General features: G+C 41.8%; 1 protein-coding gene across 1 annotated transcript in view; it reads right to left on the minus strand.

The window, feature by feature from the left end:
- Positions 1–4071: 4071 nt before the first annotated feature.
- trpm1a (transient receptor potential cation channel, subfamily M, member 1a) overlaps positions 4072–14255 on the minus strand; it is a 131636-nt gene continuing 121452 nt past the window's right edge. Inside the window, exons 26-27 of the mRNA XM_039771371.1 lie at positions 12651–12783; positions 4072–5250 (exon numbers count right to left, since the gene is read on the minus strand). Of these exons, the coding sequence (XP_039627305.1) occupies positions 4089–5250; positions 12651–12783 (1295 nt within the window). The 3' untranslated portion in view covers positions 4072–4088. The remainder of the gene's footprint in view (positions 5251–12650; positions 12784–14255) is intronic.

Consider the following 14255-nt stretch of genomic DNA (forward strand, 5'->3'; position numbering starts at 1 on the left):
TGATTTGGTGTTTAGTCAAGCTGACCACCAATGAGTGCCGCCCTGGAAGTACAATTCAGGTAAGGCAGCGGCGAGAAATAAGGACCTCGTCTGTCTGATGTCTCGTGTTATGTACCCTGACAGAATAAAAAAACGATAAAAAAGAAGGCCGATGTCACATCCGATAGAGCACGCTATTGGCTACCAGATAAAGGGGAGAGCGCGGCCATGCTGGAATCGCTAGATACGACATGCCCAGCAATTTGAACTCCCTTAAGTTGACATGATACAGCAGGTACGGCGAGGAGAGTAGCAACTGCGATCAGCAATTCTGACTTGCCCCACGACTAGAAGTCTCGTAACGTGACATCAGATGAGATCTGCAGGGAGTTTCAAGGTGGAGGACTCCTTGACGACTTTCCAGCATGGTTCCATATCTGCAAATGCACCGTTCTTTCTGACAACCTGACTGAGACAGTGACCGGGGAAAGGTGTACAGGTAGGGTGAGCTCAGCCGTAATCTCTGCCCGTTTCTTCTTTATTCTGTCATGGTGCATAAAACACAAGACAGCAGCCAGACAACCCTCTCTTCTGTTTGTGAGATCCAAAACCTCTCATCACTCTATAATATGCACTGTACCTCCGGGTGGGTGCTCATTGGTCGTCAGGTGTCATTCACACAGAGCCCACCTCTACGACTACACTTGAAATCAAACCTCTTTGTTGTGGCGAGCGAGTCGCCGGCTATGTCTCACTCACTACACAACCACAGGCAGGACGGCACTGCGACCCTCCAATACGCTAAGGTTATGTAAGTGAAGCCTGCAAGTGAGACTCCCTGGCAGAGTCGTCTAACGTCATGTGACTGTAACGGGATATACCCAGCGGTTTCTACTCCTGTAATCCGATCCTCCGGCGATCACATCGACAATCGCAGCTGTCAAGTTTGACTAGAAGTCGTGTAAAGTGACATTGACTTTAATAAATGGTATCGCTCTATACATTGACCTGCAAAGCACCCGACCGCGGTGTATTTTTACTGATTTATTTTTTTGAAAATATCCTCCTTGAAAATTCTGACTTCAATAACAGGATTTTTCATCATCTTTCACTTTTATAATTCGGTTTCATTGAAAAGCATAAATCAAGGTCAGGTCAGGTCAGGTTGGGGGGCATGCACTGATACAGCACGTTGCTACACCCACCATACGATGAAGCAGCTCAGTATACCAGTTGGCAACCCCCCAGGCACACACGCGGTCCAGTCCCACTCTCCAGAAATGACCCCCTATCTGCCACAGCCAGGTGTTATGTGGGCGACCCCTTGGCCTGGTCCAACCACTCGGGTCCTCAACAGTGAGCTGGATCACCCTCGGGGAATCGTGCCACATGGCCGTAGTGCCGTAACTGACGCTCCCTCACAATGCAGGTAATGTGCCTCACTTGGGACTCCATGTGCAACTGCTCATTCGACACGAAGTCAAACCAGCGGTACCCAAGGATTCTCCTGAGAGACACCGTACCAAAGGAGTCCAGTCTTCGTCTCTGGTCACGGGATAGCGCCCATGTCTCGCAACCATATAGCAAGACAGGAAGCACCAGGACTCTAAAGACTTGGACCTTTGTCCTTTAGCATATCGGGAGCACCACACACTTCTTTCCAGTGAACTCATGACCCTCCATGCTCTCCTAATCCGTCTACTGATCTCATAGGTAGGGTCACCGGAGACAGGAATGCCACTGCCAAAGTAAATAAACCTCTCGACAAGGTTGACATTCTCTCCACTGCTGATGGCTGTGCCCAAGAAGTCATTAAAGGCCTGACTCTTGGTTTTTATCAGGATGCTTGCTCAGTCTCTGGAAAGTCCCAATCAGAGCCTCCGTTGAATCAAGAATGGCATGAATGTAATTTAGGATTTATACAATGAGGCCGAGTGGTGGCTCTGAGGTTAGCGATCTGAACTGGCAACTAGAAGGTTGCTGGTTTGAATCCCATAATCGGCAGCAGTTTTGGACCCTTGAGCAAGGCCCTTAATCTACAAGTGCTCCATCCCGAGTATGACATTATCCTGCACCCAGGTCCTACAACATGCAGGGAAAACTCAGGATTTCGTGGCAGGATTGGCACTCCAGCCACTGTATAAAAACCTCACCCTGTTCCACTTCATTCAAACTAGTGTCGTGCTGAGGTGTCACCCGTTGCACAGCTCTGCTCGGGTCCTAATTTGGGATCCTGAGATGGTTTGTGATGTGCTGGGTGCAATAACACACTGTATCAGTGAATCCTCCCAACCTCTCGTATGCAATGGCACAAAAACAAAGGTGCAAAAAATGATTAAAAATGGACATTCGACATTCCACCCAGTTGTCTCCTAAGACTTGGTCTTGGGTTTCAGTGAAGGATTTCTATTTTGCTGCATCTCTAATCCCAGATGGGTCTGGTTGATGTTCCCTGCCATTCACCACCACCTACCGGCCACAAGGCTTTGATGGCTTTCTAGGTGGGACCTTTTCATGGCTATGATTGGACCAGCACACTGTAGACAACTTTTTCCTATCCCTGAAATTGTTACAGAAAGTTGAACAAGCAAAGCGTGTTTGGGTCATTGGCTGTTCATTTCCAGAGCCTTCACTTTTTACACATTTTGTTACGTTGCAGGCATGTGCAAAAGTCATTTCAATTCATTTCTTTCCTCATCAAGAAACACTCAAGACAAAGCGGAAGCAGGAGTTTAGGAATGTTTATAAATTTATTATACTTTCCCATTGACACAAGCATTCGGACCCTTTCTATGATCAGGTGCATCCCATTCTACTGATCATCACTTGAGATGTTTCTACACCTTGGAGTTCACCCGCGGTCAGTTCAATTGATTAGGTGTGTCTAGGAAAGGCACACACTTGTCTAGAGAAGGTCCCAAAGGTCATCAAAAACCAAGCTCTGCGATTGAAGGAATTGCCTGCATATCCTCTTGACAGGATTGTGATGAGACACACAGAAACATTTCTGCAGCATTGAAGGTTCCCAAGTGCACAATGGCTTCCATGATCTTTACATGGAATTAGTCTGGAACAACCAAGACTTCACCAAGAACTGGCTACCTGGCCCAACTGAGCAATCAGGGGAAAGGAATTTGGGTAAGTGAGGCGAGCAAGAAACCAACGTCACTCTGGCTGAGTTCCAGAGTACCCCTAGTTGGGGGAAACTTCCAGAAAGACAACCAACACTGCAACACTCCACTATTCCAGGCTTGACAGGGTCGACAGATGATACATGAAAGAAAATCTGCTTGGTGTTTGCAAAAAGTCACCTGAAGGACTCGCAGACTGCGAGAAAGAAAAATGGTCTGGTTTGATGAAACCAAGACTCAGCTGTCAAGTCTGGAGAAAGCCATGCCTCACTCATCGCCTGCGCGACGCCATTCCAACAGTGAAGCCCAGTGGTGGCATCATCAATCTGTGGGGTAATTTTTTCAGTGGCAGGGAATGGGAGACTAGCTAGGGTTGTGGGAAAGCAGAATGGAGCAAAGTAGAGAGAGATCCTTAATAAAAACCTTCTCCAGAGTGCTCTGGACCTCACACTTGGCCAAAGGATGACCTTCCAACTAAACCCAACACAAAGATACCTTATGGTCAACTCTAAGAATGTTCTTGAGGGGCCCATCCAGAGCTCAGACTTGGACCCGTTCTCTGGAGAAACCTAACAATGACTGTCCACAGATGGGCTCCATCCAACCTGACAAGACTTTGAAAGAATCTGAGGAGAAGAACGGCAGAAAGCCCCCAAGTCCAGTTGGGTGAAGCTTGTTGCGTCAAACCTAAAAAGTCTTCAGGCTGGAATCGCTGCCACAAAATATGGAGGAAAGGGTTGAACATTTGTGGCATTGGGATATTTCACTTTTTAGCACAAGACTGCAACATAACAAAATGTGAAGAAAGTGAAGGGTCTGAACACTTTCTGAAGTTACTCTATATAAGGTGAGCCTCATGTCTTATCTCAAAGGAACGTGTTGGCTGCATCGTAAAAAATGAAAACGCAGAGAGTAGCTTCAAGTGATGTTCTTACACAATTGTTTGCATTTTTCCTTTAATTGTTTTAAGGACACAAGTTAAAAATCCGTTTCAGGGGACTGTTCTAGCTGTTCATCTTTCTTGTCCTTCTCTGTTGTGTTCCCACATGCCACCGTGATGTCCATGGCGCTGTTCGTACATCTGAGCTTATCCAAATTATCTCCTACAGCTTTCCCCTTCCGGGGATTGCTGTTCAAACTTTTGGACCTGAGAGATGGATACATTCTGTCATCTGCCATCAAAAGAGAGTGGTCAACATCTGTCCTATCAGCAGCCGGCAGACAAACATCGCTGTTGTCGTCTGTGCCCGGGAGTGACTGATTACATTCGGCTTGTTTTACTGCCTCAGAAGTAAATTGTGACTTTTCAGTCAGCCTCAGGATGGAGACACGTGGAGGCAGACCATAAGGACTTGGATGAAATTTATATTCTAGGCACTGTGTCTGCTGACCAACAAAAAGCTGTCTTATGGAGTCCGTCGAGGAATCCGTGCATAAATCGTTCCCCGTTGTTGGAGGAAAAAGAAAACTACTTCGGGATTTCATCAATGTGCATGATGGATTGGTGGCTTCCATAGGGTAGTACCGCATGGCTGTCGATCTCTCTAAGGGGTAGGAGATTGCTGCTTCCAACTTTGCTCGCTCTGCTCCAAAACCAGAGCTTTCATGTCCAAATTTGGAAGTTGCCAGTATCTGTGGGCAGGCACTATCTGAATGACTTGGTTTGCTCCTTGAAATCAAAATGTCCACACAGGAACCTGACTGCTTGTCAGACTGTAGGCCTTCTGGGTCAGTGTTGGCACAGGATGAATGCGAGTCCATGTGGCTAGAGAGAAGCCTCTTGTCCTCAGCGCCCTTGTCGACTCCGGCCCTTCTTGGCACTGCAGGGGACAGCATTGCTTCAGTCTCGTCATAAGGCTGATCTTCTCCTTCGAGGTGACCCCTTGACCAACCATAACCATCACAGCTGTTGATGCTACTCTGTCTTAGAAGACATGTGGGGTCACAGTCTGATGAAGCCCTGGAGTGAGTGTGGCTTAGTTCTGCTTTGTCTACTCCTGCCAGCTTCTCCAATGCATTTGCCATTCGTGCTGAGAACTCTTCCAGTTGAGCCAGACGCAGATCTACTGTCTGTAGTGATGCCTTCATGAAGTGTTCCCGTTCGTTGACTTCTTCGAGGCGCATAGACATATTTTCAACCCTAGGGAAAATGAGAAAGTCTTACGGTAATTACAAGCTATCATTTGTTCAATTAGATAGATAGATAGATAGATAGATAGATAGATAGATAGATAGATAGATAGATAGATAGATAGATAGATAGATAGATAGATAGATAGATAGATAGATAGATAGATAGATATTGCGTCCTTGATCCAATACCAACAAGTTTTTTCAAAGAAGTATTGGGCGTGCTAATTGATAGTATTCTTGACATTGTAAATTCGTCATTAGATACGGGGGTCTTCCCAGACTGCCTTAACACTGCTGTAGGTAAACCCCTACTCAAGAAAAATAATCTCGACTCCTCTGCTTTTGAAAATTTTAGATCCATTTCTAACCTGCCTTTCTTAAGTAAAATTTTAGAGAAGGCAGTCATTATGCAGCTAAATGGCCACCTCAATAAACATGCTATTCTTGATAAGTTTCAGTCGGGTTTCAGAACAAATCATAGCACAGAAACTGCACTCGTTAAAGTAGTAAATGACTTGCGAGTGAACGCAGACAGAGGCCATTTATCTGTTCTCATCCTCTTAGATCTGAGTGCTGCATTTGACACCATTGATCACAATATTCTATAAATTGCCTTAGTTAATGGGTGTGCCTCTCTGGCAGTGTCTTAAATTGGTTTGAATCCTACCTGGCAGGTAGAAAATTCTTTGTTAGTTGTGGTAATTATACTTCAAAGACACATGATATCGTATATATGGTGTTCCACATGGCTCTATCCTGGGTCTGCTGCTCTTTTCGATCTACATGCTTCCGTTAGGTCAGATTATCTCGGGGCATAATGTGAACTACCACAGCTATGCTGATGACACACAACTGTATTTATCAATAGCACCTGATGATCCCGACTCTGTTGATTCACTAACACAATGTCTTGCTTGTGTTTCTGAGTGGATGAATAGTAATTTTCTCAAGCTAAATAAAGAAAAAACTTAAATTTTAGTGATTGGAAATAATGGATATAATGAGGTTATTAGAAATAAACTTGATGCATTAGGATTAAAAGTCAAGACAGAAGTAAAGAATTTAGGGGTAACTGTTGACAGTAACCTGAATTTTAAATTGCATAATAATCAGATCACTAGGACAGCAGTTTTTCACTTAAGAAACATAGCAAAAGTTAGACCTCTTATAATATTGGAAGATGCTGAGAAATTAGTTCACGCGTTTGTTTTCAGTCGACTAGATTACTGTACCGCACTCCTCTCAGGACTTCCCAAAAAAGACATAAATCGACTGCAACGAGTGCAGAATGCAGCCCCTAGAATCCTAACTAGGAAAAGAAAATCTGAGCACATCATCCCAGTTTTAATGTCACTACACTTGTTACCTGTGTCATTCAGAATTGACTTTAAAATACTGCTTATGGTTTATAAAGCCTTAAATAATCTCACTCCATCTTATATATCGGAATGTCTGACATCTTATATTCCAAATCGTAATCTTAGATCTTCAAATGAGTGTCTGCTTAGACTTCCAAGAGCAAAACTTAAAAGAAGTGGTGAGGTGGCCTTCTGCTGTTATGCACCTAAAATCTGGAATAGCCTGCCAATAGGAATTTGCCAGGCTGATACGGTTAAGCACTTTAAAAAACTGCTAAAAACACATTACTTTAACATGGCTTTCTCATAACTTCATTTTAATTTATTCCTGATGCTCTGCATATTTAATCAATTATTATTACTATTCATGGTGGCTCCAAAATCTGTACTAACCCCTACTCTCTCTTCTGTTCTTTTTCCGGTTTTCAATGGTGGTGACCTGTGCCACCACCACCTAATCAAAGCACCATGATGTCCGCACATTGGTGGATTAAAGGCCAGAAGCCCACGTGACCGTCATCATCAAGTCCTTCCATGAGAACCCTGAATTCCATGAGGACTGACTGAGGTCATTTATGTTAGGTAGAATGCCCAGAGGGGGCTGGGTGGTCTTGTGGCCTCGAACCCCTGCAGATTTTATTTTTTCTCCAGCTGTCTGGAGTTTTTTTTCTGTCCTCCCTGGCCATCGGACCTTACTCTTATTCTATGTTAATTAGTATTCTCTGATTTTAATTCTTACTTTGTCTTTTTTCTCTTTCTTCATCATGTAAAGCAGTTTGAGCTACATTGTTTGTATGAAAATGTGCTATAGAAATAAATGTTGTTGTAGATATTAAGGCACTATATAACAGATAGATAGATAGATAGATAGATAGATAGATAGATAGATAGATAGATAGATAGATAGATAGATAGATAGATAGATAGATAGATAGATAGATAGAACATTATTTGTCCACAATGAGAAATTTGGCTTTTTACAGAAGGTCTTTAAGTAAATAAATGTATAAATAGGTAGATAAGTAAGTAAGTAAATACTATACACACACACTTTGGTCTGAACATAAAAACCATTAAAGGAAGGAATGAAATTTAAAAGAAAGAAAAGTTCTGCGTTGTCTGTCCCAGTCCCAGTGACGCATTATGCAGATGTGTTGCTGTCGGTATAAAGGAGCCGCAGTCCCATTTCTTGCTACACTTCAGCTGACTAATTCGTTAGCTGACCGTCCTCAGTGTCAGTGTGTCATAGAGAGGATGTGTAGCGTTGTTCATAATGGCATTCGTTTTTTTTTTTTTTTGTTTCCCTTGCTATGACCTCCAGGTGGTCCGGAATGCAAACTATAACAAGCACCAAAAATGAGATTCCTTCACGGGGTGTCTGAGCTCTGAGCCTTAGAGATACGGTGAGGAGTGCAGACATTCGGGAGGAACTCAAAGCAGAGCCGCTGTGCCTCTGCATCAAAAGGAGTCAGTTACAGGAGCTCACGCATCTGATGAGGATGGCTCCCCGTGAAGATGTTTCAGGCATGTCCAAGCGGGAGGAGACCTTGGCGAAGTCCCAGGACATGCTAGAGAGATTAGATCTTCCAGCCAACTGGGGAATACCTCAGTATCCCCACAAAGGAGGTGGAAGAGGAGGCAGGGTACAGGGACATCTAGGCATTTTTGCTCAGATTGCTGCCCCCGTGACCTTGACCTGGATGAGTGGCAGAAAATGGATGGATGGATGGACGAATGGACTGCTTGTTTAATTAAAAAATGAATTGACACTCTTCATTTTAATAAAAAATAACCAGAACAGTGCTTTATTAGATCCCCAACAAGGTATAAGTTTCGGCCATCGCTATTTTTTTAGCTAGTTGCTCAAATAAGATAAACAGCGGAGTGACAGACCCCTCATCACATCAGCAGTTATCTCGTCAGCCACAGCCACTGCTGGAGAGCCTGCCATCAGTCCCAGGACTGTGAGAACGCACTTTGGCTCATGACGTCACAGCTCTTATCTTATTTGAGAGCCGAGGTGAACTTGGTTTCATTAATGAGAAAATAAAAGCATGAAAGAAAAAAAAAAAAAGACGAAGCACTGAAAATGCTGGTCTCCTTTGTTTTTATAGGATTGGCTTATTATATTTTTTATTGTTCTGCAAAATTTAATCTTATCTTATTATAGTCGCATCTAAAAGGCAAGAATAATAATGCCTGAAATAAATAAAAAAACTGGTGGTATTTTGAATTGATTTAATTTAATCTTATTGATTCATTTATTCTTATATTGTACTGTTCGCCTTTTTTCCATCGTGGTCTTAATCTAATTAAGCTTTGCTTATTTCAAACACTTTAATAATAGGACTGTCAGAGACACCATAAATAAATAATCATTTTCTTAACTGCTGTTATTTTAAAATGATTCATTTATTTTTTGAAGATGAAACTTGTTAATGGAATACTCCACCTAAAAAATGACCACGTAAGAAGAGATAAGAAGAATGGAGAATGCTCCACATGGAGTGAGGACATCTGAGGAGTCCCTCGGGCGTCTGTCCTTGGACCATTACTTTTTCTGATTTATATTAATGACATTGATTCTGGTAAATTTAATAAACTTGTCATAATAGCAGGTGATATTAAAAATTGGAGGAATGCAGGCACTCAGAAGGCAGCAAAAAGAATTCAAAAATATGTGGACAAGCTTCAGAACTGGGAGAACATCTGGAAAATGGAGTTTAATGTAGAAAAATGCAAAGTGCTACACATGGGCAAAAGGAATATCAATTATAAATGCAAGATGGCAGACAATGTCCTACAGGAAGAAACCTCTGAAAAGGATTTTGGAGTTTATGGAGATGCAACAGTTTCATTAACTAAGCAATGAACAGAATCAATTAGAATGGCAAATAAAATATTAGGTTATATCATAAAAACTGAATGAAGTTAAGTCAAAGGACGTTATGCTCGGACTTTATAATGCACATGTAAGACCACATCTGGAGTATTGTGTGCAGTTGTGGTCACCACACTACAAGAAAGACACAGCAGCACTTGAGGCTGTGCGGGGGAGAGCAACCAAGTGAACCCCAGGACTCGAGGATGCGTCTACTCTGACAGACTCAGAGAATTAAACCTGTTTAGTCTCAAGAAGAGGAGACTACATGGGGACCTAATTCAGGTATTTAAGATCCTCAAAGGCATTGAGAAAGGAGATCCAGCAACATTCTTTCAGCTTAAGGGAGAATCACATACTTGAAAGGGGAAGTGCATTTAAACTGAAGCCAGGAAGCTCTTTTTTACGCAAAGAGGTGTGGGGCTCTGAAACAAACTACTGAGTCATGGAGTTGAAGCAGAAACCTTAGAACCTTTAAGAAGAATCTGGATGACATATTGGGACAACTTAGCTATTAGCTAAACAAACGTGATTGATGGAGTGAATGGTCTCCTCTCATTTGTCAAATTTCTAATGTTCTTACTTCTAGAAATGATACATTTTCAATCTGTTTTTTACCCAGTGCTGATTGTAGTGATGGCCAAAACGAAATTTAATGTCATGTTTTCATAGAAAACAGAAATCATAAAACTGATCACATAACAGGCTTCAATTGAGGCTGTGGGGAGACAATATTGAACAACAGCAAACAATATTAAAACATCCATTGTTAAAATTCTCAGGTAACTTGTGTCACATAATTCTCATATTTCTACTATCCAGTCCCATGCATTTTCTGCTAAATTATTCTTAAATAAAACACTTCCAGAAAATCAAAACTGTACATGAACATGAAGCGTGTTCAAACAGGATTAAACTTTTGAGCTAAAGCTGGGAGTCAACCAATGAAATTAGGGGGACATCCTATGGCATTGAGTGCAAGTCAGCAGTCCACCCTGGGCGGAGGGCACAAACTTACTCTTTGAGACATGTAATGAGGATAAAATTGTACATTTTTTCAGTATGTTAAATAAGACTAATGGTATTTAATTTGCATGTTTTTTTATTTTAAGATTATTAACATAGGGCAGCACGGTGACACAGTGGGCAGCGCTGCTGCCTAGCAGTTAGGACACCCGGGTTCACTTCCCGGGTCCTCCCTGCATGGAGTTTGCATGTTCTCCCCGTGTCTGTGTGGGTTTCCTCCAGGTGCTCCAGTTTCCTCCCACAGTCCAAAGACATGCAGGTTAGGTGCATTGGCGATTCTAAATTGTCCCTAGTGGGTGCTTGGAGTGTGTGTGCTCTCTGCAGTGGGCTGGCACCCTGCCCGGGGTTTGTTTCCTGCCTTGCGCCCTGTGTTGGCTGGGATTGGGTCCAGCAGACCCCCGTGACCCTGTAGTTAGGATATGGTGGGTTGGATAATGGATGGATGGATAGATGGATTATTTACATAAGATGCAGTTTTTAATGGAATAAACTATGTATATTTAAACAGGAGTTTAGCAAAAAAAAGTGTTGGTAGAAAAGCAAATGAAGACACAGAAAAGGCAGTCTCAACAGGTAGATAATTAGCTCAGCGATCACAAGGACTAGTGACGTCATGCCATTAGAAGACTGGGGAGAAGTCACAGAAGACAAGGTGCAAAGTTGAGACCACTTTAGAAGAGGAAAAAAGGGGGCCACTAAAGCTGTTTTTCTTTTGAACCAGTAGCTAAACAAATTGACAGAAATAACAAGAATAACAATGTGTTTTCATTGAGTGTTGAATTCTGGGATACAGAATTTTATTAGAATGTACTGTATATGTTTAAACACAATTAAACTGACCAGTGTGTATATGCTTGTAAGAAAATGTGGTAAGAAAATGTGAAATAGGGTCTTTTGGGAATGTAGTTGTTTAATTTGTATCTCATAATTAGCTTAAAATAACTTCAGGCTGACAGATAGCAAGACCAAACAAAATTCTCAGTCGTCCCGCTTTTAACTGACATCACTTACTAAAACAGCCATTAATTCATGGTATAGGAGACGTTGCTTGTATTGGTTGGATGCAGACTCTATAGAGCCTTTGAGAGACATAAAAAAAAGAAACGTGAAATACAGTGATGCTTTATGAGAGCCTGGGGGTAAACAGTTTTGAAAATGGGTAAAGTTTTACAAAATGAAAATGCGCCATAATGGAAAAGAGAAGAAAGGCTGCACCTTGGCATACACTTTTAAAGGACACCTTAGTTCAGGGGTGGGCAAAGTCATTCCTGGAGGGCCGCAGTGGCTGCAGCTTTTTGTTCCAACCCAATTGCTTAATAAACAGCCCTTATTGCTCTAGAAACACTTCTGCTTCATTTCAGTTATCTCTCTTGTTAAGATTTTGAACCCTTATTGCTTATTTAAGTCTTAAACAGCTGCATTCTCGATTTTTAATTGCTCCTTATTAGCAATAATTTGCAAATGACAAAAGAAACCAGCAGTTATCCATTTTTGCTTGTTACCCTTTACACCTGTGTGTATTTATCGTGCACTATTTGGTTTAATTAAATACTTGGAAGGGAAGAGAAAAAAGTGAGGATTGAGAATTACCCATCCGTTTTACACTTCAAAGTATTTGGATGGTATCCTTAGAATGGAAAAAAAAATCTAGGATATGAGAATGACTTGACATAGCAGAGTTAAAGCACTAACAAGCCATGAAATGTAATTATTGGCAAGGATTGTTTTCTAATTAAGCAACTGGGTTGGAACAAAAACCTGCAGCCACTGCGGCCCTCCAGGAATGACTTTGCCCACCCCTGCCTTAGTTGAATTAAACAGAATGGACTCTGATTTACACAGGCATATAATTTATCTCTAGGCTATATGGATGTTGACTTGAATTGACCAGCTTGAACTGAGCAGAACACCAATGCAAGTCTATGTGTGTGCCTTACAATAGATTGGCATGCCAGGCACAGTTAGTGATTCCTGCCTTGCACTCAATGTTGCCATTATAGTCTCCAGCCCCCTAGTCACCCTGAAGCGGATAATGAAAAATGCGTTTGGCATATGAATAGGCAGTTGTATGGACTGATGACTCTAAATGTGGACCACTTCTAGGCTATTAATAACTCTTCTCTCATCCACCAGTTAACTTGCCTTTCTGATGTCACTCGGATTCGTTCATCATTGGATGAAAGTTCCTTGTCTTCTTTCTCTTGGAAGTACTCATCCACACATTGTTCTTCAAATTCATAGAGTTTCTTCATTTCTTCATCATTCAAAATTAATTCTGCAAGAACAAAACTAATACATTTATCTGAACAAATCGTCTGTGTTTAGCAAACTTACAGACTTTGTGAAGTGTTACGCCGTGATTACAAGGATGGAAGTAGCTACACATGCAAAGATCAGGTGACAAATGTTCTGCAAAACATTTCATAATTGTGCCTACTTTAAAAGACACTATCTGATGGATTAACAGGAGTTTGTTCACCTGATCCTCAGGTAGATGTCGCACCTGATATCTGTATGACCGGGAGAACACTCAAGAGCAGGGGTGTCAAACTCCAGGCCTGGAGGGCCACAGTGGCTACAAGTTTTCATTCTAACCCTTTTCCAACTCAGTGACCAGTTTTCACTGCTAATTAACTTATTTTTCCCTTCATTTTAATAGCTCTGTTTTTAAGGATTCAGTTCTCTCAATTGATTCGTTTCTTCATTAAACGACAGCCAGACATGAGACATGAAACAAGCCAACAGATGACCAGCCAAACTGGGACTTCAAACTCCAACCAATTTCACTCCAATCACTTTCTTAATGAGAAGCCAATTCTTACTGTTAATTACACTCAATATTTAATTCCATGGCTTGTTGCTGCTCTTGTTCTGCCATAGCACCGTCAAAATGTTTTGCTGACCTGAGACTTTCACCTTTCTTTATTTTCAGATATTGTGTGATGGGCACAGGTTAGTTGGTCATGTGGCGGCTTGTTTTGTTTCTCATTATTATTTGGCTGCTAATTAAGGAAAAAAGAAACAACGAAAGGGGCAGAGTCAAGTTAATTAAAATTAAGGCAAAAGAAGTTAATTAGTAGCAAAAACTGGTCACTAATGAAGAAGATGGTTAGAATGAAAACCTGCAGCCACTACAGCCCTCCAGGACTGGAGTTCGACACCTGTGCTCAAGAGCAGCCCTCAGATACAACCTCCTTTCAAAATGGAACAAAATCAAGGTGCACATGGCATGCATCCATCTCATCCTGCCTTTTAATTCACCAGGCTATGATCATTGAGTATTTTTTCCTAGACATGTGCTTGTTAGGTTAAGTGATAACTCCATATTGGCCCAGTTGGACTAAGTGCTGAAGTTGGCTGTGTGTGCCCTACAGCTTGACTAATGCCTTCACAAGGTCTGGACCATGGAATTAGCACAGACATCCAGCTGCACTGAACTGGAATAGAAGAATGATGAATTGTCTCGTGGGTTATTTATGATCTGAGATAATTTTAGTCTTCTGCCCTTTAACTTAATTAATCTCCCTAATGTTTTGTGCAAGTATTTCATTCTCTTGACAGCAAGTGTGAGATATCACATAAGCCCTGCACTGACAGTTTTGGCCATAAGTGAGCACAAGTAGGTATTATATAATAATAATAATAATAATAATAATAATAATAATAACGGGGTGGGAATGGAAGTAGACTCACTGGTGACAGTGGCAGTGAGGAGGACACTATGCAAGTGGCTATCTATTATGGACA

The sequence above is a fragment of the Polypterus senegalus genome, chromosome 12 (genome assembly GCF_016835505.1).
Source record: "Polypterus senegalus isolate Bchr_013 chromosome 12, ASM1683550v1, whole genome shotgun sequence".
NCBI classification, from domain to species: domain Eukaryota; kingdom Metazoa; phylum Chordata; class Cladistia; order Polypteriformes; family Polypteridae; genus Polypterus; species Polypterus senegalus.